This window comes from Megalops cyprinoides, chromosome 17 (genome assembly GCF_013368585.1).
Source record: "Megalops cyprinoides isolate fMegCyp1 chromosome 17, fMegCyp1.pri, whole genome shotgun sequence".
NCBI lineage: Eukaryota > Metazoa > Chordata > Actinopteri > Elopiformes > Megalopidae > Megalops > Megalops cyprinoides.
The window spans coordinates 5,777,062-5,799,218 of NC_050599.1; the positions used below are offsets into that span (position 1 = coordinate 5,777,062).

Consider the following 22,157-nt stretch of genomic DNA (forward strand, 5'->3'; position numbering starts at 1 on the left):
GAATGAAATCCTCAGATGGGATGTTGTGGCCGTCGACGGTAGTTGCATCTGCAATATTACCCACGTTGCTTTGCAAGTTCCAGGAGGCAGCAGAATTACAGTTGACTACAATTTCTGTACGCTGAATGTGATGAAATTTAGGTCATTCTATTGAGAGGCGTAAGTTGCTAAGAACAATTTTTATGCAGAAGAACTCTTTCTGCATTGGATGTTTTAGACCATTACATTACATTACATGCATATAGCAGACACTGTTATCCAGAGCAACTTCCAGCACAATAGGACATAAGTGTATCCATTCAAGTTAAGTGAGCATCAATGTCAGATCAGGCTAACAACACTAACAAGCACTACTACACGTTAACTAAGTATGCACCTTAGTATGTTAACTTAATCCATTTAAGTAAAGTTGATGAACTCTCCTCGGATTGAGTAGAAATAATAATTCTGATGGAATTTTGTGGCATTGCTGTTACTTCCATGGTAGGTGTGCCTGTAATTTGATTTATCCACATGAACAGATCCTGCTATTAACTGAATATTGTGAAAAAGGCCACCCAGACATGATAGACCAATGGTGAGATGTGTGATGAAGAGTGTTGAAGGACTGAGGGATTTACGTCGTAGTGTGGCACAGTGGTAAGGAGCAGGGATTGTAACTGAAAGGTTGCTGGTTTGATTCCTCTCTGTGGCGCTCTTGCTGTACCCTTGGGCAGGGTACTCAACCCAGAATTGCCTCAGTAAATATTCAGCTATATAAATGGATAACATGGACAAACTGTAAACTATGTGAGTCCCTCTGGATAAGAGTGTCTGTTACATGACAATAATGTAATGGAATATTAAAGAAAGAGACTGTAAAATAGTCTGAGATTTGCCATTCATTGTGTAGCCGTTTGAAGCTACATCTGAGTTCAGCCTGTTTAAATGATGTTAGATGGCGCACAGGTAAATGTTTTTTTTAGGACCCAGTCTTTTGGTGATGTATAGGTATGGGGTATGCTCAGCCAACCCATAATCCATAACCCGTAACCCAAATAAACAGCATTTTGTTCTGTTTTCTACAGACAGTAACTGCTGCTTTTGAGACAAATTTGCTAGCTCAGTACAGTAGTTTCAGTAGAGTGCATAGACTGAAAAGGACAATTTTGCAAGCCCATCTTGCACTGTATTCTCTGAATCTAGCCTGCTAGGCATGCGAGACAGTGGAGGCATAGCGCAATAGCAAAAAGATTTCTTGTAAGTATCTTGAAAGTTTTCTTATAGGAAAGGGGTGTTTGAAGAATGTATCCCACGTGCCAGAAAAATAAGGTTGTCACCCCCTGGTGGCTTGAAAGTTAACTGCAACAAATGCTTTTACTACCCGTATGTTAATTACTTTAAGGCAACATTTTTGACTAGTTTGCCACAGTTGTGATAGAGTCTCAGTTGTGATACTGTAATATAACTGTGATGTGTTTTCTTATATAACAGGAAAATGATTAATTTCCTTTAAAAAACTGTGAAATATGACAATAAAGTGATGGTTAGGGTAATAGAATATTAAGTGAAGGCATATTATCTGGGTTCATAATTATTCCATAAATATATTTATTCACCACCATGAAATAGTTATCAGTTGAACCTATCAAATCCTTGTCCTCATGTATGTGTGTGTAGTTTTGTCTTGTGTCTCGTGTCTCTGAGTGGTTTTTGCTTTAACCCTGAATGTTGGCTTGTAGATGCAGACAAACATGAGATGAAACTTTCTGCTGAAAGCTTTCTTTTCTAAAGGGATAGTCATATACTGACACAAGTGCGGCCTGTACATTCTTTCCACATTGGATGAAAAGCATGGCACCCTACATTTTTGGCTTGGATAGGTGAGGCAGCTGTAGAGCCTGTAGTATCTCTCTGTCACAATGTCACAATGTCAGCGTCTCTTGCAGTAGGACTGTTTCACCACTAGAGGGACCATTACTGTTATCGTTACCATTTCTCGTCCGGTGGATTAAAAAATGTTTTTTTGTTTTCCATCATAGCACTGCGCAAGAATTTAAAAATGAATACGCTGTGCTAATGAATGTTGATTATTTTATTGTTAAGAAACTGGGTGCAAAGCAAAACCTGTTTTTGAATAAGCCCCCCCCCCAATGGATTTGTGAGCGTCAACTCAAGTTTCTAATCTCTGGGTCTATGTAGTTCAGCCATGCTGGAGCAGAGCTGAGCCGTAGGCTTACAGGAGGTGCTTCAGAATGCTCAGCCATGCGTGTAAGTGCAGGGGCACGTGTCACATGTAATTAATCACGTATTAATTTGTGACCGGAGTTCTCCTTTAATTTGTCATCTAGAACATTTACGTCTCTGTTCACTAGAGGGCGCTAGAGTACCGAGAAAACGAAACAAAAAAAGAAACATTTTCTTTCACTTACTGTATTCCAGAACCGCTCATGTTTTAGGTGGTGTTACCTGGAAGACTGTTTTATTTTTGTCTAAAAGTGTGTTATATGCCTGACCTGAATTTACGTTTACAGTCTGTATTCTGTCAGCAGCAGCTGGGCTATATTAAGTTACATGACAACTTAGCCCATCGTTTACAATATTTATGAGATATTTTTTCTATTAATTTTTTTCTTTCTATGAAAATCCTATTCTTTGAATTTCTTTGTTACATTATTAATAGGACAGGTCATCCCCAATCTAGTTTGTACACAACATTTACAAATCATACAATGCAATTGGAAACAGAAAGAAATCTTTCATTTTGATTATACCATCCTAAACTAAATTAAATTATGTTCCTTTCATAAGAAGGCTACATTGTTTCCTCTGGCTCTAATTCTTTAAATGGCTCTTGTCAATAACAGGGTCTGTTGTAATTTGTGATATTTGCCTTGCTTTTAATCACAGGCTATAATTAGTTTAATTTTTAAAAGAACTTTCTCCAGAAACACAGAGATTTATTAGTATCTGTTGCAAATATTTCTCTTGGCTCGTCCAAACAGCCACAGTGCATGTCTCCAAACTCCCATATGGCCTGAATGTCGGTTCTATGTGACACTGGTGTGTTCCTTCTCTTCCTTGCAGTAGATGGCTTATTTTGTCGAATAAACATTAGTATAATCCTTTACTATGGGAAAACACAAACAATGATGAAAGCCTTTGAAATGTTTCGCTTTTTTTCCCCTACACACCACTGTGCCGTCCTGCAGAACGCCAGATTGAAAGAAAAAGAAGGTAATTTCGGAATTTTTGGAATCTCCTTATTACACGGAATGGGAGTTTCCCGTATAATATTTGCGATATTCTCTGTGGCACATCACTGTAGAGACAGTGTAGGCGCAGTGACTGTTCTGTACCTGAAACACTGTATCCACGCTCACAGATGGCACACGCTGTCCGGTAGTGCAGGACAACATTTCTGCAGCTGTCCGGGCTGCGCCGAGCAAACAGGCAGAGTGCACTGCTACGCAGGAAGAGAGGAGAGTAAGAAATACGATCCCAGCCACGTTTACCAGTCCCGTCACGGCCGATCAATTTGCTGAATTTTTCATGCAAGCTCATGTGTCACATTATATTAATCAGAATGTTAACTCTGCCAACAATTTTATCGTTTTCGGTTTTGTACCATTTTTTTTAAATGAGAATGTTTAATTTTGAGGACAAATATTTTTGCACATGTTATTTTTTCACAAGCACTTGCCACACGCTGTTTTCCGTGTTACATGAGCTGATTCAGTGGGAAAACTGTACAGTATATCGTTACTTTCAGAGAAGGCAGTTGTAACTTTTTTGCCTTTTAGGTGTATAGCTTTCAAATATTTGAGTTAACCAAAAAACAGCCGTAAGTATATAAAGATTATATGAACTCACATATATTTTTTCTCTATTTTATCACATATCATTTTTCATACGGGGTTCAGGCAACCCCCCTGAGACAAACTTTCTGACTTAATACTATGGCGTTTTGTCCTGAACCTAGAGTAATAAAATTGAGTCTTCATTTTTGTATTCTCACAGTAATTTTCAAAATCAGTTTAAGTCCCTGCTATATTTGCTATAATTTGTAAACAACAAACTTCAAATTAAGTGCGTGCCATCATTGTTAGATTTAATGCCAACACTAAATCTAAATTAGTTCAGTATTATACGCATGCATTTTTAATAAAGAAGAAAAGGAGAACATATAGATACAGTCTGCAGACATACAATAAACACAAATTATAAATGGCAGCAAATACTTTTTCAGAAAGATAAGGTCTGGAACTAATATTTCTGTACATTTGTGAATTTATGGAAAGGGTGACACTGTGTGATGCAAATCAGAAGTCAGATAATATCCAGTAAAGGGTATCATCACGAAGATGCACCAGAGCAGGGCATTGTGGGTAACAAGCCCTACTTTTAGAGGTGTGAAACCACATTGGTGCAGTCTGTGGTGTGGTTGTTAGCGCTGAGAACCTTACACATGAGGGTTCAATGCCAGTAGGGACACTGCTAGGAGAGGCACTGCTTCATGGTGTAGAGGTGTATACTTTTGAACAGTGAAAAGCAAATAAATAATGTCAATGTAATAAAAAAAAATATGCTGTAAGGCTCATGCTCATACTATAGGTGAGGTGTGGCTGGCCACTGGTCAGAAGTAGGGCACTAGTGAAGAGGTGGAACAGATGTTTCTGTGCCTTCAGGAAGTGTGTCGGGTGGACACTCTCAAGGGGGGGGGGGGGGGTGACAGCGGCTCCCAAAAAGCCCCCCAAGACTGAGAGAAGCGAGTGTCACCTCCGGCCGTACTGATTTACAGAGACGCAGCTTGAACACATCACTGCTGTTTTCTGCTTTTGCCCTCAAATCCTCAGTTCGAGGAAAGATAAAAATGGACAGTAGGTGCGAGAAGAATAGCAAAGATCCCGATTCAGTTTTACTGGGGTGGCAGTGTGGCATCGTAGTAAGGAGCGGCACTTTTATCCGAAAGGTTGCTCCTCCGCTGGGGCACTGCTGCTGTACCTTTTGGGAAGGTACTCAACCCAGAATTACCTCAGTAAATGTCCAGCAGTCTCAACAAAATCTGAGTCTGTGGGTTGCTTGTCCCCACAGTATTTTTTGTTCATCTATTTCAGCATCTGACAAACCCAAATTGCCAGAACATTTACACGAGCTTCAAATTCCTTCTTCGGATTTAATGAAAAAGCGCACTGAAGTTGGCTCAAAACGATACCAAGGTTTTCATTCCACACAGCCATTGTTCGCTGTCATGTCACAAAATTTTGGATTTGGGCAAACGCCACGGAAAAAGGAGAGGCAATGCGGTGCATTCTCTACCGGGACAGTGCTCCACCGTTCCTCTGTTTGAGGGCTGTGGGTAGGAGTCACGCGAAGGGCAATGCCATTAATTACCCACATCATTATTACCAAGGTTAATCCCCTATCTTCCAACAAGAGTCATTTTTCATCCCCCCACCCCCCCACTTCCTGCCTTTCTCTCGCCTGCTTACCTTGAATAGACAGATGCCTCTGCAAGTGGATCTATTACAGCTTATCACCAGAGGACAGAGATCTGACAGGGCCGCGGTGAAATATGGCCGCTGTCACCGGCATCTGAAGGGACGCGGAGAGACCTGCTCGGGGAACGCAGTAAAAAGTGGAGGAAATGGAAGCTGGCACTCGAAAATATCGGGCTCTAATTCAAATTAATGGGAAGATTTCTGGGGACGCCTTGATTCCTGCGCTTGACAGTGATATGGCACACAATTAACCTTGCTTCACACTCTCACTCTCTCTCTCTCTCTCTCTCTCTCCCTTTCTCCCTCTCTCTTTCTTTCTCTCCCTCTCTTTTGCTTGCTCTCTCTCCCTCTCTCTTTCTTGCTCTCTCTCTCTCTGTCTTTTGCTTTCCCGGGCTCATCCATTTCTCACGTGGACTCAATTTTTTTTTCGACCATTGATTCTCACCCCAAAAGCGCTTTATAATGAACTCTACCTCCTGACCCACTGTAAGTCAATTGAATTAATCAGACATTGTAAAAAGCCTTTCCGAGCTTGTTCCTTTTGTTTTACGCACCACGCTGTGTTAATCAGTGCGTACCGATTTCCCAGAATGAAAATGCATCATGCAGTCACAAAAAAGCGCCTCAATTCTGGGAAGTGGAGCCAAGGAAAAAAAAATCCTGTACATTTTGGGTAATTTATGGCATTACATTTCCAGCCTGAAGCCGTTCATCTTGAGAATTTTCAAATTTATTGTGTATTGTGTATGTGGCTCTTGCTCTGACACCAGAAGGTAATGGGTTGAGTCTCCAGCTGAGTCATGAAGGTAATCTCTTGGTTTTCAACATCACAGACAGAGATTATGGGATGTAGTTCTGTGATGGACTGGCATGCTGCCTGTGGGCTGCTCTTGCACCTCCAGGTGCCGTACATATATAAGTAAATATATTTGAGCCAGTGAGACTCAGACATGGCTTATTGGCATGACACATTATTGTTGTTGTTATTATTATTATTATTGAATATTTTGACTTGACTTGTTGCAAAGTTGTAAAATTGCAAAATTGAGATTGTTTTCAGTGTTATTTCACACAAAGTTTACACTGTAATTTCTCCAAAGCTTTATGGTGAATATCCTCAGTTCTCGTAGATGTGACTTAACAGCTTTTAGAAGAAGGTAAATAGCATATGTATTTCTGGTCACTTAAGTCAAAATACTGCTATTACGACAGCTACAACTACTACTACCAATAATAATAATGAGAAGAAAATGTAGAGAGATGTCCCCTGTTTGTGTCTGCCAAGGGTAAACACAGTTTTTAATTGGCTGTAAATCTTCCTCCCAGTCTTTTCGCTCAAACTGGGGATTTTTATTGACTTCAGTAATTGGCAGAGAGGTGGTATAATCTCACCTCCACTCGACCCCTGGAGCTCTCCGTTCAACACCAACTTCTCACACTGTTGTGTCTGGCATGATAATGCAGAGCCAGGCGTGAGTCACCCTGGTTAATTAATCTGTTAAATCTGGTCCAGAGACTTCCATTGCTCTGTTGGGATTTTCCCTTTGCAGAGAGGAAGTGTGTCTAAGGAAAGGCATTCCGATTTTTCCGAGTACATTACATTCATTTAGCAGACGCTTTTATCTAGAGTGATTTCCAGCACAAAAGAACAGAAATGTATCTATTCAAGTTGAACGAGCAAGAGTGTCAGACCAGGCTAATAACACTCCCAGACCAGTCAGTGTGAGCATAACACTAGTCAAGCCCTACCACAACTTAACTTGTGCAACTTCACTAGACAGCCTAGAAACTAAGGGAAGGCAAATACACACAATCTACCATATATCTTAGTCACTAGATTACGCAATCCAAAAACACATAGGGACTGTAGGATGGGGTCTTGTAGTAAGCCAGTTTAACACTCTTAATTCCACTGAATTCCAAAGTCCTCCTGTGGACCTGCATGTGGTACGTGCTGCAAGTGTGATTTACAAAATATAACATGCTTTTCACTGTTGACAGCATTATTAGTTTGCTTGTTGGACACGTGTATCCAGATCAACTCATATAGCACATAATTAACGTCAGCCATTTAAACAAAAGAGATATCATTTTACTGAAGGTCAGATACCTTTGCCAAGGGTAAAACGGCACTGTCTGATCCAGGACCTGAACCTTCAAATTATAGGCCCAGTCCCGGAGCTGCTGCTCCACTCTGCTGAGGAGTAAAAACACTTTCAGTGCAGGTATGAAAGGCATCAGAATTTTGTGACCATGGCATCCTGGGAGATACATAAAAGAAGCCAATTTCAATGCTTATCTACTCTGCAAGGCCCAACAGCATCAAGGGTGCACCAAACTGAAAGAGACCAAGTAAGACCCGCAAGACCCTGCTACATCCAAACGCACAGTTAGCACACGGAGACACAGACATGCACATGCAATATTTGGGACAGTTGTCAGTGCTCTCTGATATCACACACCGGCATCTGGCTACTGTCTTTCGATGTTTGACAAGAACATTGATGTATCACGAGGAATCGCGTGTTACATTGAAGATTGCATACAGTTCCGAAAAGACATAGGTTCGCTGTTTGTAGCTGGAAGGCGCTTTGTCACTTTCAGTGCTTGACTTGCCGAACAAAGCATCAGTGGATTTACTAGGATTTGGTGATCTGGGTGACTTTACGATGAGTCCCAAACGCTGCTACTGTGGCTTTCATCGTAGACTTCCAGACCAGTGGGTCATTCCTCCTGATTTTCTTTAATGCATCGACCTCGGCTCCCCCCATCCCCGTGTCACCGGTTACACGTTTGCTCACTTCATTTAATTTCTGTCACAAAGTGCAGGAATCCCTACCAGTGCAGGATTCCAGCCGCACACACAGGGCAACCCACAGACTCACCTTGAGGTTGCCAGAATTTATTTCATTTGGTAAAGCTCTCCTTCGCGCCTCTGAGGTACTGTGTGAGGCACTCACACATTCTAAAACCCTCAGTTGGGGTATTTTAATGCAACATGTACTGTTTTTTTAGAGGCTTGCGGAATTCAGCAGTGAGTGTCCTTGCTCACACCCACACCTGGGAGCATACTGAATCACAACAACTCCACTGGTTACCCGCACCAGTACATTTAGAAAACAGCACGGAGCGCGCTCCTGCTCAAACACGGCGTGGCTGAATCCCTGCAAGGCCTCTCACTCCCCGTAACCTCACTCAGGTTTACACCACCGCGCATTCTCTGAGCTCTCCGGTGCTGGCCACTGCAGTGTTAATGTTTCTCAGCTCTGCCCCATGGAGCTGCACTTCGTCCTGTCATATCCAATCCAGGTTCCTCTCCTCGCAGGTCATGACCCCCAGGAAAGCAACATCGAGGTGTCATTTTTTAAATGTTTTTCGGGTGCGCTTGTTTTATGTTGTTTTATCTACTGCTACCAATTCCACTGTTTGATATTGGCAAGGAACCACAGTGAAAAATGATTAAATTAAAAAGGTGAGCTGTTGTATTATTTACATAAGGTTATAGAAGAGTTGAAATGTCTAGGTCAATGAAATGATAGTAGTTTTTATTTTCCTCTGAGGTAAGCTGAGTTCTGTTATCTGCCAAAATAGACAGAATGGATTTGCTGTTAAAAATTATCTGTGGCTGTTGATCGGAGAACCAGAGGGAACTACCCTCCTTATTCTTTTCCTTTTGCGTGTGTGTGTGTGTGTGTGTTTGTGTGTGTTTGTGTGTGTGTGTGTTGGGAGGCTGTTGTTTTTCATCATCTCTAGAGTAAATGCATCTTAATACAGTACATGTAAGCATTCAGTAAGCAACCGCTTACACTTAGCATGACATGATTCATTAGTGTTAAATTAATCTCCATCTTAATCTCCAAGAAAAGTACTGGAAATCAGCCTCCCACAACACACCTCTTCCGCGTGTTATTGTTTTTATCCTGCGGCGCTTTGCGTGTTTACCCGCCAGAAGGCAAACCGGGCTCTGATCTGAGATCAGCGCTGCGAACACAATAAGGGCGAGAGAGCGGGCCGAGCAGCAGGGTGGCTTTGAGGAGTGGGAAGGCCCGTGTTTTTGATCCAGGCGAGAGAGAGAGAGAGATAGAGACGGAGAGACAGAGAGAGAGAAAAGCTGTGTCATCCTCTCCGCTTTCATGTCACGGTCGGCATTGTGGGGCGCGGATTGTGCGGAGGCGCGTTTGGAGGGCTCTGTTGCACGCCGCAATCCTGTCAGAGCACAAAGCCTCCCCGCGTGACTCATACTGCCGTAGGAACGGGTGAGCAACGCTCCTGCTTTTTCAGCTCCGCTAAGAGCCGCTCCGCTCCCAGCGCGGAGCAGGCAAATGTCAAGAGTACTAATGCATTCATACAATGCATGCATTCACTGATCATTTACAGCTTTACAGTAAGGTAACCCCCTCACACCCTAACACACAGACACACACACACACACACCCACGTGCACACACACACACATTCACACACCCACACATACACACACACACACACATACATGCGCGCGCACACACACACACACACACACACACTCTGTCAATACTTGGTGTTGTTGCATTGGCCTTGATGATTATTAAGTCATGACTTGGGGATCTTGTATTCTTCTTGGTTATGCCCACAGGATCACATGCGCTGAACCAACATGTTATTGCTTTGTCACACATGGGAGTAGAAGCTGACATCGATTGGTCATGTAACAGAAATTTGTGTGTGTTTCCTGCTGTTGCTGCTGTCTGACACTCTCCCGATCCCCCCACCCCCCCCCAACCCCCCACCCGTACTGCTGCACTGCTGCACTGCTGCATGGCCGTCCGCAGCAACAGCGGTGGCGGCAGCAGTGGCGGAGAGAGCCATGAGTAAGCGCAGCCTCTTGCGTCTCTTGCAGACCATCGTGCGCGGGAGCAGGCCGCAGAAGGACGCCTCCATCAACGGCCTGCTGGAGGAGTTTGACAGCATCTCCGTCACCCGCTCCAACTCCCTGCGCAAGGAGAGCCCGCCGGCGCCGCACCAGCCCGGCGCCAAGCCCGCCGGCCCCCCGCCCGAGGAGAACGGCTTCGGCCACTACTACGCCCGCTTCTCCTGCGACCTGGACAGCTCCCGGGACTTCCCGGCCGAGGGCTACAAGGACCGGGCGGGGCTGGATGGGGAGTGGGGCGCGGGGCGGCCCTACAGGCCGGGCAAGCAGAACGGCCACTCCATAAGGAGCCCCTTCTACCCGGACGCCATGCCGCAGAAGTCGGACTATGCTAAGATGCCGCCGGACTACCACACCTACCTGGAGTCCAAGGTGAGGTCGGACGAGCTGGCGGGCGGCGGCAGGGACTACTACAGGGCCTCGGTGGGAAGCTCCGCCCAGGACTACCGCGAGCAGCCGCTGGGCACGCCCTCGCGGGCCTCCCTGCACAGCGAGCAGGCCCACTACCCCCCCGACGGGGACTGGGGGTACGGGTACCCCCGCGAGGACTACGAGAAGCGACCAAAGTCGTCCTACGTGACTCAGACCAGCCCCCAGCCAGCCATTCGGCAGCGGTCCCGCTCCGGCTCCGGCCTGCAGGAGCCCAACCTGCCCTATGGGGTCAGCGCCTTCAAATCCACGCAGCAGGGCCATTCCTACAGCTCCTACACCTACCCCCGACTCTCCGAAAACATCAGCGCCTCCCAGGGGATGACCAAGGTAATGATGGGAGGGGGTGGGGGTTGCATGTTGCTCAGGTGTTACCGGAGCTTTCTGTTTTTAATGAAATCTTTTTATTCGTTTAATTTCTTAGCAATGGAATCGTCGTCACAAGCTGGTAAATACAATGATTTATAGAAAAGTGTGTAGGAGCTGAAAAAATGTAATGCTTGCATGCTGAAATTTGTTCCTCAAAGTGAAAGACAGAACAGCAAGCAGAGATTAGATTAATCCAGAGTGACGTTTGTCTTGTATTCATTCCTTTTTCCCTTACTTGTGTTGTTTAATCGCTGAATTTTTTCGTCAGCCTTGCGAAGGCTGATGGTGCATTCATCTCAGATCTTCTGGTATTTTGCTGTTTCATAACTGTTCATTGAGTGCCTTTTTATGTCAGTCCATTCAAAATTACACAGAATAACGGTGAATAACGTCTGAAACAGGCACTCTGAAGCCTTTTAAATCAGTTAAATCAGTGTTTTACTCAGAGGTATTTATTTTCTACTGCAGCATGCCTTTTGCCTTTTTTGGTGTTTCTTTTTCAGTTGTAATTATGTGTGCCCTTAAAATATAGACTATACATGTATACCTGGCAATTGGGACACAAAACAACATTTTCTCAAATACACAGACTACAGTACCTCTCAGGCTTCTCAGCCACACGCCCAAGTCTTCACCGTGCCGTTTAAAGGACAAAAGAGGGGGGCAGAGTTAGCGGAGTGAGAGTTATCTCCTCCACCCCGCCCCCCCATCAGATTGCTCCGCGGTTTGCCCTGCCTTAATGCACTGCAGCAGCGCCCCAGTGATGGATCTCATGTCACCGCTTAATCTCCTCCTCCCAAATGGGAACGGGAGCTGTCAGAGGCACAGAATTACTTACAACAGGAGCGCCGAAATCAATTAACGGAACAGTGGCAATCGTCCCGATAACGGAGCTAATGTGCGGTGGGGAAAAATAGGTAGCGGCGAGCGCGGAAAGGGAACAGCGAGGCTATTGTTCCCCAGAAACAAACTCAATGAATACAAGGATAAACTTGTTAAACATTACACCAGCACTTCAGTTAATTATAAAACTGTAAAAAATTCAATTCATTACAATTATTATGTATGTATATATATATATATATATATATATATATATATATATATATATATATATATATATATATATATAATATTATATATATATATAATATTATTTATATACATAATGGTATTATTATATAATATTATTATTACTATTATTATTACAGATTTTCTGATAATGGGAAAAAATAAAATTATTTAAATCAGAGTCAGATTTTAAAAATTGATTTGCTGTACAATTAAATAAGTGTTGGCTTTCGGTGAAGTTGATGCACTTGCAGGCTAACTAATAAACTGTTACACAAAGAACTTCAGTCTGGACCGTGGTTGAAGGAGAGGTAGAAACAGGTTTATTGATGATCTTCGATACAGCAAGGCTTCACACACGATGGTCGGCTCAGCAGAGTTTCAGATGTTACACGCACTAGGTCTCACTTCGAGTCTTACGCCTTACGTACTCATCAACCTCTCACGATCCAGTCTGTGTCTGCTGCTGGTGGGTGCTGGAACACAGACTGGAACTCTGCTGCACAAAGAACTTCTTATACCATCCTAAAGAGTGGGAAACTAATGACCTATGCTGTCCAGATATTTGATTATACCTGACCTTGTATCGTCTAGAGTCTGGAGCCTAATTGGAAAAAAACATTGCTTCAAACGGTATCCTTGGTGGATAAAGGAGCACACACTGACCCAACTCCTCTCTGTCACAAACACTGACATGGGAGACAGAGTGGGAGACAGTCTCACCGGATAGAAAATCCCCATATCACCCAAGAATGTATACATTCCCACATGATTAAATATGAAGCAGCTGAATTAAAGCTATACAAGTGCTCAGAATCATAGGCCTCTCCGTTGGAACGGCCTGGTACCACGTACATACTTCAGTATGCCTGTGTGCATGATTATTTCAACATAGCAGCACCTCTTGGAATGTAGGCCACAGGTCACAACTCTGTGATCAGCCTAAAAACTACACAGACACAGTCACATTATACACTGTGCATACTAATTCTACCAAACTAATCAGTCTATTGGTATAATGATCACTAAATAATCACCACTATTCTTCATAAGGCTCACAATTTATAATGAACAACACAGACAGGCTGTCTGGAAATGAAATCTGATGCACAAGTAAAAATGACTTCTTCATCATATTTATGTCCACGTTTCCTGACAAAAGTCTACTCATCGTGAAACAAATGGCTGATGGAAAAAAAAAAAAAGACCGTTATAACGGAAGGAGGTTTCTTACCTTTTTCACTCTAGTACTCAGTCACACATTCTGGAACACTGCAGTTCATCACTGTTCCATGCGATTCAGCCTGTTCTTTTTATGACACAGCAGTGTAACATGGTGCTCTCCGTCTCCACGGAGAACTGCAACAGAAAGCGAGATCAGAACACACTCTTAATGCAGTGGTTTCATTTAATGAATTTCAAAGCCAGACGTGTATTCTTCAGGTTAAAATGACTGTACCCGTTATGCTTGCTTTGTGTAGAATGTACTGCTTCGCACAGTGCATAGATTTTTTTTTTGCCCCCAACAAAACAAAAATGTGATTTAATGCACATGGTTGGGTGACTCCCAGTCCTTTTTTGAGGAGCAGCATGAGTGCGCATTTGAGGGCTGAAGCCTGTGTTTCAAGCAGTCCCAGAGCTGGGAGCGCGTGTCACCTCCATCGTCATCTTTCTGTGTGGATTGTACACACACACGCGTAGTCGGCAAGGGGGAGGGGGGGTACATACAAACTGCAGTGGAACAGCTGGGGCCTGTCAGCATTTTCTCGTCTGTGAGCGAGGAGACGGTTCAGTGGAGCACACAGTGCAGCTCTGACGTGCAGCAGAATTAGCCTCAGTCTCAGCTGTTCCGTGAAGACACCTCCGGTAATGGATCTCGCTGCCGCAGTAACAAAAGCACTCCTTTGTTCGTTTCTCTGGCCGAGCATGCACGCACACCCCCCTCGATAACATGCCTTGGTGTTATAAAGAAGACTTTTTTTTTCGGGGTGGGGGGGCGGGGGGGGGGGGGGTGTGCAATTAAAACTCTACTCTTGATGCTTGTGTCCCATTGTTCCATTTTTTAGACTCTAACATTTTAAGACTTTAAGTTGCACGGAACAAAATGACTGTAAAACTGTGACAGGTCTGAAATCATGCATTTTATGCATTTTTTTCATGCATCTTAATGGTAATGCACTCCTTATTTTAAAAACAAAATTCTGTAGAGATAGGCAGTAAAATCATAGTGTTATTGAGCACTGCAGCTGAAAGAGAGATGCAGCTTTGGTGAACGCCGGGTGATATTTCCTGCAGGCCTTTGGCTGCGGTCTGTCCTCAGGCATCCCTGACTTGCGGATGGCGGAGTGTGGCTTGCTCCTTCATCCCCTCCGATTCGAGGAGCTGGGGGGGGGGGGGGGGGGTGACGAAATGAGATAGTGCCTTTTTTTGTGAAACCATATCCCTCTTTTTTCCAATTTGTTGTTGTGAGCCAGTGGGCATTATTACGGGCAGGGTCTGAGACGCAGCTCCGCACACAGTGAGCTGTGCCGCAGCTTATAGTGACAAATTGATGTTGCGGCACTTTCTTTCTTTCTTTCTTTTTTTTTTCTCTCTTTTTTTTTTGCTGCCTTAGCATAAAACGGCCAAATGATGTTCCACTGCAGAATTCAATTTCACAGTTCACTTGGATTGTTGATTACACTGCCAAATTCAGATTAATGTGCATTTAACTAACATGGATCAGGAGACCCTTGGCTGTCAGCCAGGCGCAGGGGGGGGGTGGGGGGGTTGCCGGCGAGTGATAGCGTCCCGGGCCTCCACACGCGGTCCATCCCCCCGATCACCTCCGCTGAAATTGATTGATTAAACGAGTCCACGGGCGTAATTATTCGCAATCCCGATCCATCAGGGGCCCACGTGTGGGAGGCTCCCGCGAGAGTTGGGCCGAGCTCTGTCATAAGGCATTTAGAAGACAATCCATGTTCTGTCATTAGGAGTTTATGTTCGGTGGGCGTGGCTGAGGTAATTTAATTTAGGTCCCACACCGGATTAAAAAGCGCGCGATCGTTCCGCACGGGGAAAGGGAGCGGTGGGCGGCGTTTTCGCTGCCCCATTCTTGCTTCCTCCTCCTCATTGCACGGCGATATTGTATGGAGGACACGGTGTTACGTGACTCAGAGTATCCATGAGAAATCCACTTGGGCGTGAGGCCAGCTGTCAGTGTGGTTTTTTGCCTCTGAGCGGGATTTCAGGTCCATAATGCTTTCGTCTCTATTTATGTTCATTTTGGCTCAAGTCAGGTGTGGCAGAGGCAACAGCGTGTGTCCCGGTGTGGGGAGTTTCAGCTGTAACTGGGGAAGCTAGCACATGTGCACTACAACTTTAGTTGCAAGTTCACTTGATTGACACACTGTAAGGTGCACTGTGAAGAATAGTGGTGATTATTTAGTGCTCATTATATCAGTTAGACTGATTAGTTTGGTAGAAGTAGTATGCACAGTGTATAATGTGACTGTGTAGTTTTTAGGCTGCTCACAGAGTTGTGACCTGTGGCCTACATTCCAAGAGATGCTGCTATGTTGAACTAATCATGCACACAGGCATACTGAAAGTGTGTACGTGGCACAAGGCCGTCCCAACGGTGAGGCCTATGATTCTGAGCACTCATATGGCCGCAGTTCAGGATTAGGCTAGTCACGTCATATTTAACCATTTGGGATGATCAGCACAACCAAGATACCTCAGTTCTTAGAAGCTTCTTATAACTTATAGTAAAGGTTTTGTTCTTAGGTGATATAGGGGTTCCCTACCCGGCTGGACTTTCTCCCACTCTGCCTCCCTTGTCAGTGTCTGTGACAAAGGGGAATTGGGTCAGTGTGTACTCCTTATCAATCTAGAGATACCTTTTGAAGCAATGTTTTTCCATTTAGGCGCCTGACTCTGGGCAATGCAAGGACAGTTATAATTAACCATTCTGGACAGCTCAGGGATGGTATAAGATGTTCTTTGTTCTGCACGGCACAGCACAACGCAGCGCGGAGCAGAGTCGAGTCGTGTACGTGTATCCAGGTGCGGGTGCGAGAATCACCTAGCCGCAGTAGAGACAGTGAGGATGAGTGTGTAAGACGTAAGACTCTAAGTAAGACTTAGTGCGTGTAACCGACCATCGCGTGTGAAGTCTTGCTGTATTGAAGACCATCAATAAAAACCTGTTTCTACCTCATCTTCGACCACGCTCCAGACTGAAGTTCTTTGTGTAATAGTTTATTAGTTAGCCTGCGAGAGCATCAATTCACCGAAAGCCAACAACTGTCAGGATGTTGTTATATATTCTTTTTTGCTGGTTCACTCCAGAATTACAGCCTTTTCCTGATTTCCTTCTACACTAACACTTTGGTTATATTTTTGTGCTCAAATTGCAGTGTTTGTCTGTCAGAAATGTTTAGATTATTAACAAATTACACATAAATTCTCAATAGATTCCTCAACAATTACATAACACACGCAGTCTTCATTTAAATCAGGGTAATGCTTTTCCAGTTGTGAATTGTATGGATAGCATTTATGAATAATTTTATGAAATGTTTCTCTAACTTTGTTTGCGAAGACCTTGATAATCTATTGACCATACAATATTCTAACATATCTTTATAAACTTTGAACCATTAAAACAAACAATTAAAAAACTACTCTCCGTAAGCATTTTATATACATGTCTCTAAAGCACCTTAATTAGCTAGGATATTAGCTATAATAAGGCACTAACACATCTACTGATAATCCAAAATTGCTTTTTAACATCAAACTTTACCTAGCTAATGTTGGCTTTCGGTGAAATTGATGCACTTGCAGGCTAACTAATAAACTGTTACACAAAGAACTTCAGTCTGGACCATGGTTGAAGGAGAGGTAGAAAAAGGTTTATTGATGATCTTGATTATACCTGACCTTGCACCATCTAGAGTCTGGCGCCTAATTGGAAAAAAACATTGCTCCAAAGGGTATCCTTGGTTGATAAGGGAGCACACGCTGACCCGACTCCTCTCTGTCGCAAACACTGACATGGGAGACAGAGTAGGAGACAGTCTCACCGGGTAGAGAATCCCCAAATCACCCAAGAATGTATATATTCCCACATGATTAAATATGAAGTGTCTGAACTACAGCTATATAAGTGCTCAGAATCATAGGCCTCTCCGTTGGAACGGCCTGGTACCACGTACATACTTCAATATGCCTGTGTGCATGATTATTTCAACATAGCAGCATCTCTTGGAATGTAGGCCACAGGTCACAACTCTGTGATCAGTCTAAAAACTAGACAGAATACAATCACATTATACACTGTGCATACTAATTCTACCAAACTAATCAGTCTATTGATATAATGATCACTAAATAATCATCGCTATTCTTCACTAAGTTAACTTGAAGTAATTTATTTAATGAAAGTAACATATTTTTTCTTGCCATCTTGCCAAGGGCTAATTGTTGAAAGACAGCACATAGAATAATATTCCAGATTCTAGAAGGATGTTTCAAAACCTGGAAGATACTGCAGTTTGTCAAGGAGTGAAAGAGGACGGAGATAAAGTGGTAGGTGTCATGTCGGCATGGCCTGCACAAATCTCTCAAGAATGGAAGAATTTATCCTGCTCAGCCAAGGAATACAATAGAAAATTAAAATGATTTTACATGTAAAATTAGTTAATGCACTTGTTTCTGATTTCATACACTTTTTTCACTAATCTTTGATGTTTAGTTTCTCACAGTCAGTTTGAGTTCAATCCATACAGATTGAACTGTAGCTCTCCTTGAAAGAAATGGTCAAATGAACTAGGTGTGAAAGTGCCCTTACTTTAACTCCAGGGGAGACATAAAAATTTGTAATAAATTGACCGGATTCAGTCCCTGTGGAGTGGTCTCATGGTGGGTGATGACATTTCTTGTCCTTTTGTGCAGAAACTGAATGATGGTGTAACTATGAAGTAGAACTATGCCGTAACCTGCAATGTACAATGCATTGGCGTACAATGCAGGTGTCCTGCTGCTAAGGGCAGCATCTAGGTGGAAGTGACAGCTTTGCTCAGAGCTGCAAAGGCAGTGGTTTAAATTCAGCTCAGATGCATCACAGCATGGCAAACCTGCCAGTGCTCTGCCTTTCTGTAAGGACCCCAGCAGCATCTGTTATTCTGCACAGCAACCAATCTGTGAGTCAGCCGGGAGCTGAGTCATAGGAGAGGAGGTTTGACTCATCTTGATAGGTGTGTGTGTGTATGTGTGTGCCTGTGTGTGCCTGTGTGTGCCTGTGTGTGTGTGTGTGTGTGTAGAAGCTGTGTGTGTCTGTGTGTCTGTGTGTGTGTGTAGAAGCTGTGTGTGTCTGTGTGTCTGTGTGTGCGTGCCTGTGTGTGTATGTGTGTGCGTGTGCCTGTGTGTGCCTGTGTGTGTGTGTGTGTGTGTGTGTGTGTGTGTAGACGTTGTGTGTGTGTGTGTGTGTGTGTGTGTAGAAGCTGTGTGTGTCTGTGTGTGTATGTGCCTGTGTGTGTATGTGTGTGTGCGTGCCTGTGTGTGTGTGTGTGTGTGTGTGTGTGTAGAAGCTGTGTGTGTCTGTGTGTCTGTGTGTCTGTGTGTGGGTGTAGAAGCTGTGTGTGCGTGCCTGTGTGTGTATGTGTGTGTGCGTGCCTGTGTGTGCGTGCCTGTGTGTGCGTGCCTGTGTGCGTGCCTGTGTGTGTGTGTGTGTGTGTGTGTGTGTGTGCGTGCCTGTGTGTGTGTGTGTGTGTGTGTGTGTGTGTGTGCGTGCCTGTGTGTGCGTGCCTGTGTGTGTCTGTGTGTGTGTGTGTGTGTGTGCGTGCCTGTGTGTGTGTGTGTGTGTGTGTGTGTGTGTGTGTGTGCCTGTGTGTGCGTGCCTGTGTGTGTGTGCCTGTGTGCGTGCCTGTGTGTGTGTGTGTGTGTGTGCCTGTGTGTGTGCGTGCCTGTGTGTGTGTGTGTGCGTGCCTGTGTGTGCGTGCCTGTGTGTGTGTGTGTGTGTGTGTGTGTGTGTGTGCGCGTGCCTGTGTGTGTGTGTGTGTGTGTGTGTGTGTGCGTGCCTGTGTGTGCGTGCCTGTGTGTGTGTGTGCGTGTGTGTGTGTGCGTGCCTGTGTGTGTGTGCCTGTGTGTGTGTGTCTGTGTGTATGTGTGTGTGTGTGTGTGTGTGCGTGCCTGTGTGTGCGTGCCTGTGTGTGCGTGCCTGTGTGTGTGTGCCTGTGTGTGCGTGCCTGTGTGTGTGTGCCTGTGTGTGTGTGTGTGTGTGCCTGTGTGTGTGTGCCTGTGTGTGTGCGTGCCTGTGTGTGCGTGCCTGTGTGTGTGTGCGTGCCTGTGTGTGTGTGTGTGCGCGCGCGTTCGTGCTCTTGTGATGAAACAGCCGCAGTGCCCATCACAGAGCGCTGCAGTCCCTCTCCGCTTCCGAGGGGCTAATGGAGGCCACGTTTCACCACAGCTCTGATCAAAGAAACGGCCGTCCTGAGCAAAACACACTCCCCAACCGACTGTGGCACAGTGACTAACTCTGCTGTTACACTGTAAGGTCATGCGGTCGTGAACAGCCTGAGAGCAGAATTTTATGTGTTAGAAAAACAGCAATTTCAGCGGTGATGAATGAAAAGGGATCACTCAGCAGCTCAATAAATCAGAGAAAGGAGGAAAGGCAGAAACTCATAGGTGTGAATGATAAACACACCACTGTGTTAAATTTACTTTGGATTAAGCAGCTGTTTTGAAGACAATATGTATGCTACAGCAGCAATGAAAAATGTCAAAGTAAAACAAAAAGGTGATGAAAAAAGCAATAAGAGCCAAGCAGCCTTTTGAGTCTTTTGAAAAAAGCTTTAAACGCCAGGTGTCAAATGCAAGATTATGAACAGCCTTACCAGTCTGAGTGCACTGCAGCGGTCAAATGGAGTGGACTAGAGATTTAAACTTCAGGTTTAAACCTCCCTGCTAACGTGGTTACAATTGGCCCAAGGTGCTGAATGTTTGCGTGGTTCAATTTCCCTACCCAGACAAAGGAAGTCACCTCTGATCACATGGTCTGTGTGCCTTTGCAGGGGGAGTATGACAGGATGTCCCGGGATGGCAGCCCCACGGTACCCGGAGCCGAGACCTACCCCCGCGGACCTCTCAAACTACCTCAGAGCCAAGGCAAGCCAGGCTATCCCAGCAGCTTCCAGTACCCCCCCACGTTCCACTACAAGCCCTCCCCCTACCACCACCCCCCATCCCAGCCCAGCCCACCCTACACACCTCAGGGCGCCTACTCCCAGCCCTCGTCGCCCTACATCCCGCCCGGGGCATACCCGCCTCCCAGCTGGGGCTCGGCCTCGGACCAGCAGCCCTCGCGGGTGTCTCACGAGCAGTTCCGGGCGGCCCTGCAGCTGGTGGTGAACCCGGGCGACCCGCGCGAGTACCTGGACAACTTCATCAAGATCGGGGAGGGCTCCACGGGCATCGTGTGCATCGCCACGGAGAAGCACAGCGGCAAGCAGGTGGCGGTGAAGAAGATGGACCTGCGGAAGCAGCAGAGGAGGGAGCTGCTCTTTAATGAGGTCAGCGTGGGGCCCACATCTCTCACCTGCTAATGTTCTCTCTCTTTCCCTCATTCTCTTTGCATGACAGATGCCACAACTGTGTTTTCTACACATTCAGATCCCATTTCACAGCAATCTGTATTTCATTTGTGAAAAACTGCAAAAAACTGCAGACATGAGTAGTTCTGTGATGCATAATTCTGATTTATGATGAGGGTGGGGAGTGAGAAAAATGGGGAAAAATGGGCGAGGTAATGAAAGTCTTAAAAGGAAAACAGATCCCGTTGAGATCTATGTTTTACTTTAGTTTCTTATTTTTGTAAGTTGTTTTCATGCGAGAAGCTCATGGCGGGGGGTTGAGGAAGATTTATTTTTCCTATGAGTGTCACTCACCTTGTAATAAATACCTGTCCCAAGACACATGATTTCTACTTTTCTGTAATCTGTGACAGGTTATTCCTCAATCATCACACAGTGCACACAGCCCGTGTCAGAATACTGTGTATCTCTGTTACACTTCATGTATAAGTATGTATAAATGTGCAAATATTTCTGCAGTATTAATATTTTAAGAAAATTTGGCTTAACCCCAAATTTATCTCACCTTTTTGGAAAGAAAGCACCATTCCCAGCCAGTGTCTTGGAATATAACTCTCACTTTCAGCATTGCACCGGGGAAGAGCAGGATTCAGCAGATATGAATTTCTGTGCAATGCAAATGTACCTGTTGGAGGGCATAGGGATGGGAATAGAGATATCAATGTGCGGCTTGGAGTCTGATGAAGGCATCGGGCATGGCCATTAGGATGAGGTTGTTTACGACCCTAATATGATGATAAACTGGGATAAAGGTGGAGGTTGGGTGGGATGCTTTGAACGTCTGTCGCCGAATGGAAATTGTAGGTGGGATTTTAGTAGCTGTAGGTGAAACCCGTTAATCTAGATTTAGTTAGATGCTTAGGGATTGCCTTTAAACCCTCCTCTTAAATCTTTGAGTGAAAGTTCTGTTAAATTCCTGATAATCCCGTTTACAGTGGTCTTTTTCCGGGAACACAGTGTCATTAAAGTACGGTCTATCTGTACTTTCCACTTGCACAGCGGGGTATTTTACTGAGGTTGTTCAGGTTAAATACTGCACGCAATGTTAACGCCACCACTGAAGGCAGAATGAGGCGGTCTCTAAACACTGTATCCTGTCTGGTCTAGATTCTGTATTTTTGGGGATCACATATGTTTCCCTGGCAACCATCGAGTTGGAAGACATCACCAACATCTATGTGTGTGTGTGAGTGTGTGTGTGTGTGTGTGTGTGTGTGTGTGTGTGTGTGTGTGTGTACACACACATGCATGCATGTA

General features: G+C 44.7%; 1 protein-coding gene across 5 annotated transcripts in view; it reads left to right on the plus strand.

Annotated features, from left to right (window-relative positions):
• Nucleotides 1–22,157, plus strand: part of pak5 (p21 protein (Cdc42/Rac)-activated kinase 5) — a 76,217-nt gene that overhangs the window by 42,257 nt on the left and 11,803 nt on the right. For all 5 annotated transcript variants that reach the window (XM_036549401.1, XM_036549403.1, XM_036549405.1 and 2 more), the window contains 2 exons: nucleotides 10,360–11,148; nucleotides 20,322–20,819. In XM_036549401.1, coding sequence (XP_036405294.1) covers nucleotides 10,360–11,148; nucleotides 20,322–20,819 — 1,287 coding nt within the window. The remainder of the gene's footprint in view (nucleotides 1–10,359; nucleotides 11,149–20,321; nucleotides 20,820–22,157) is intronic.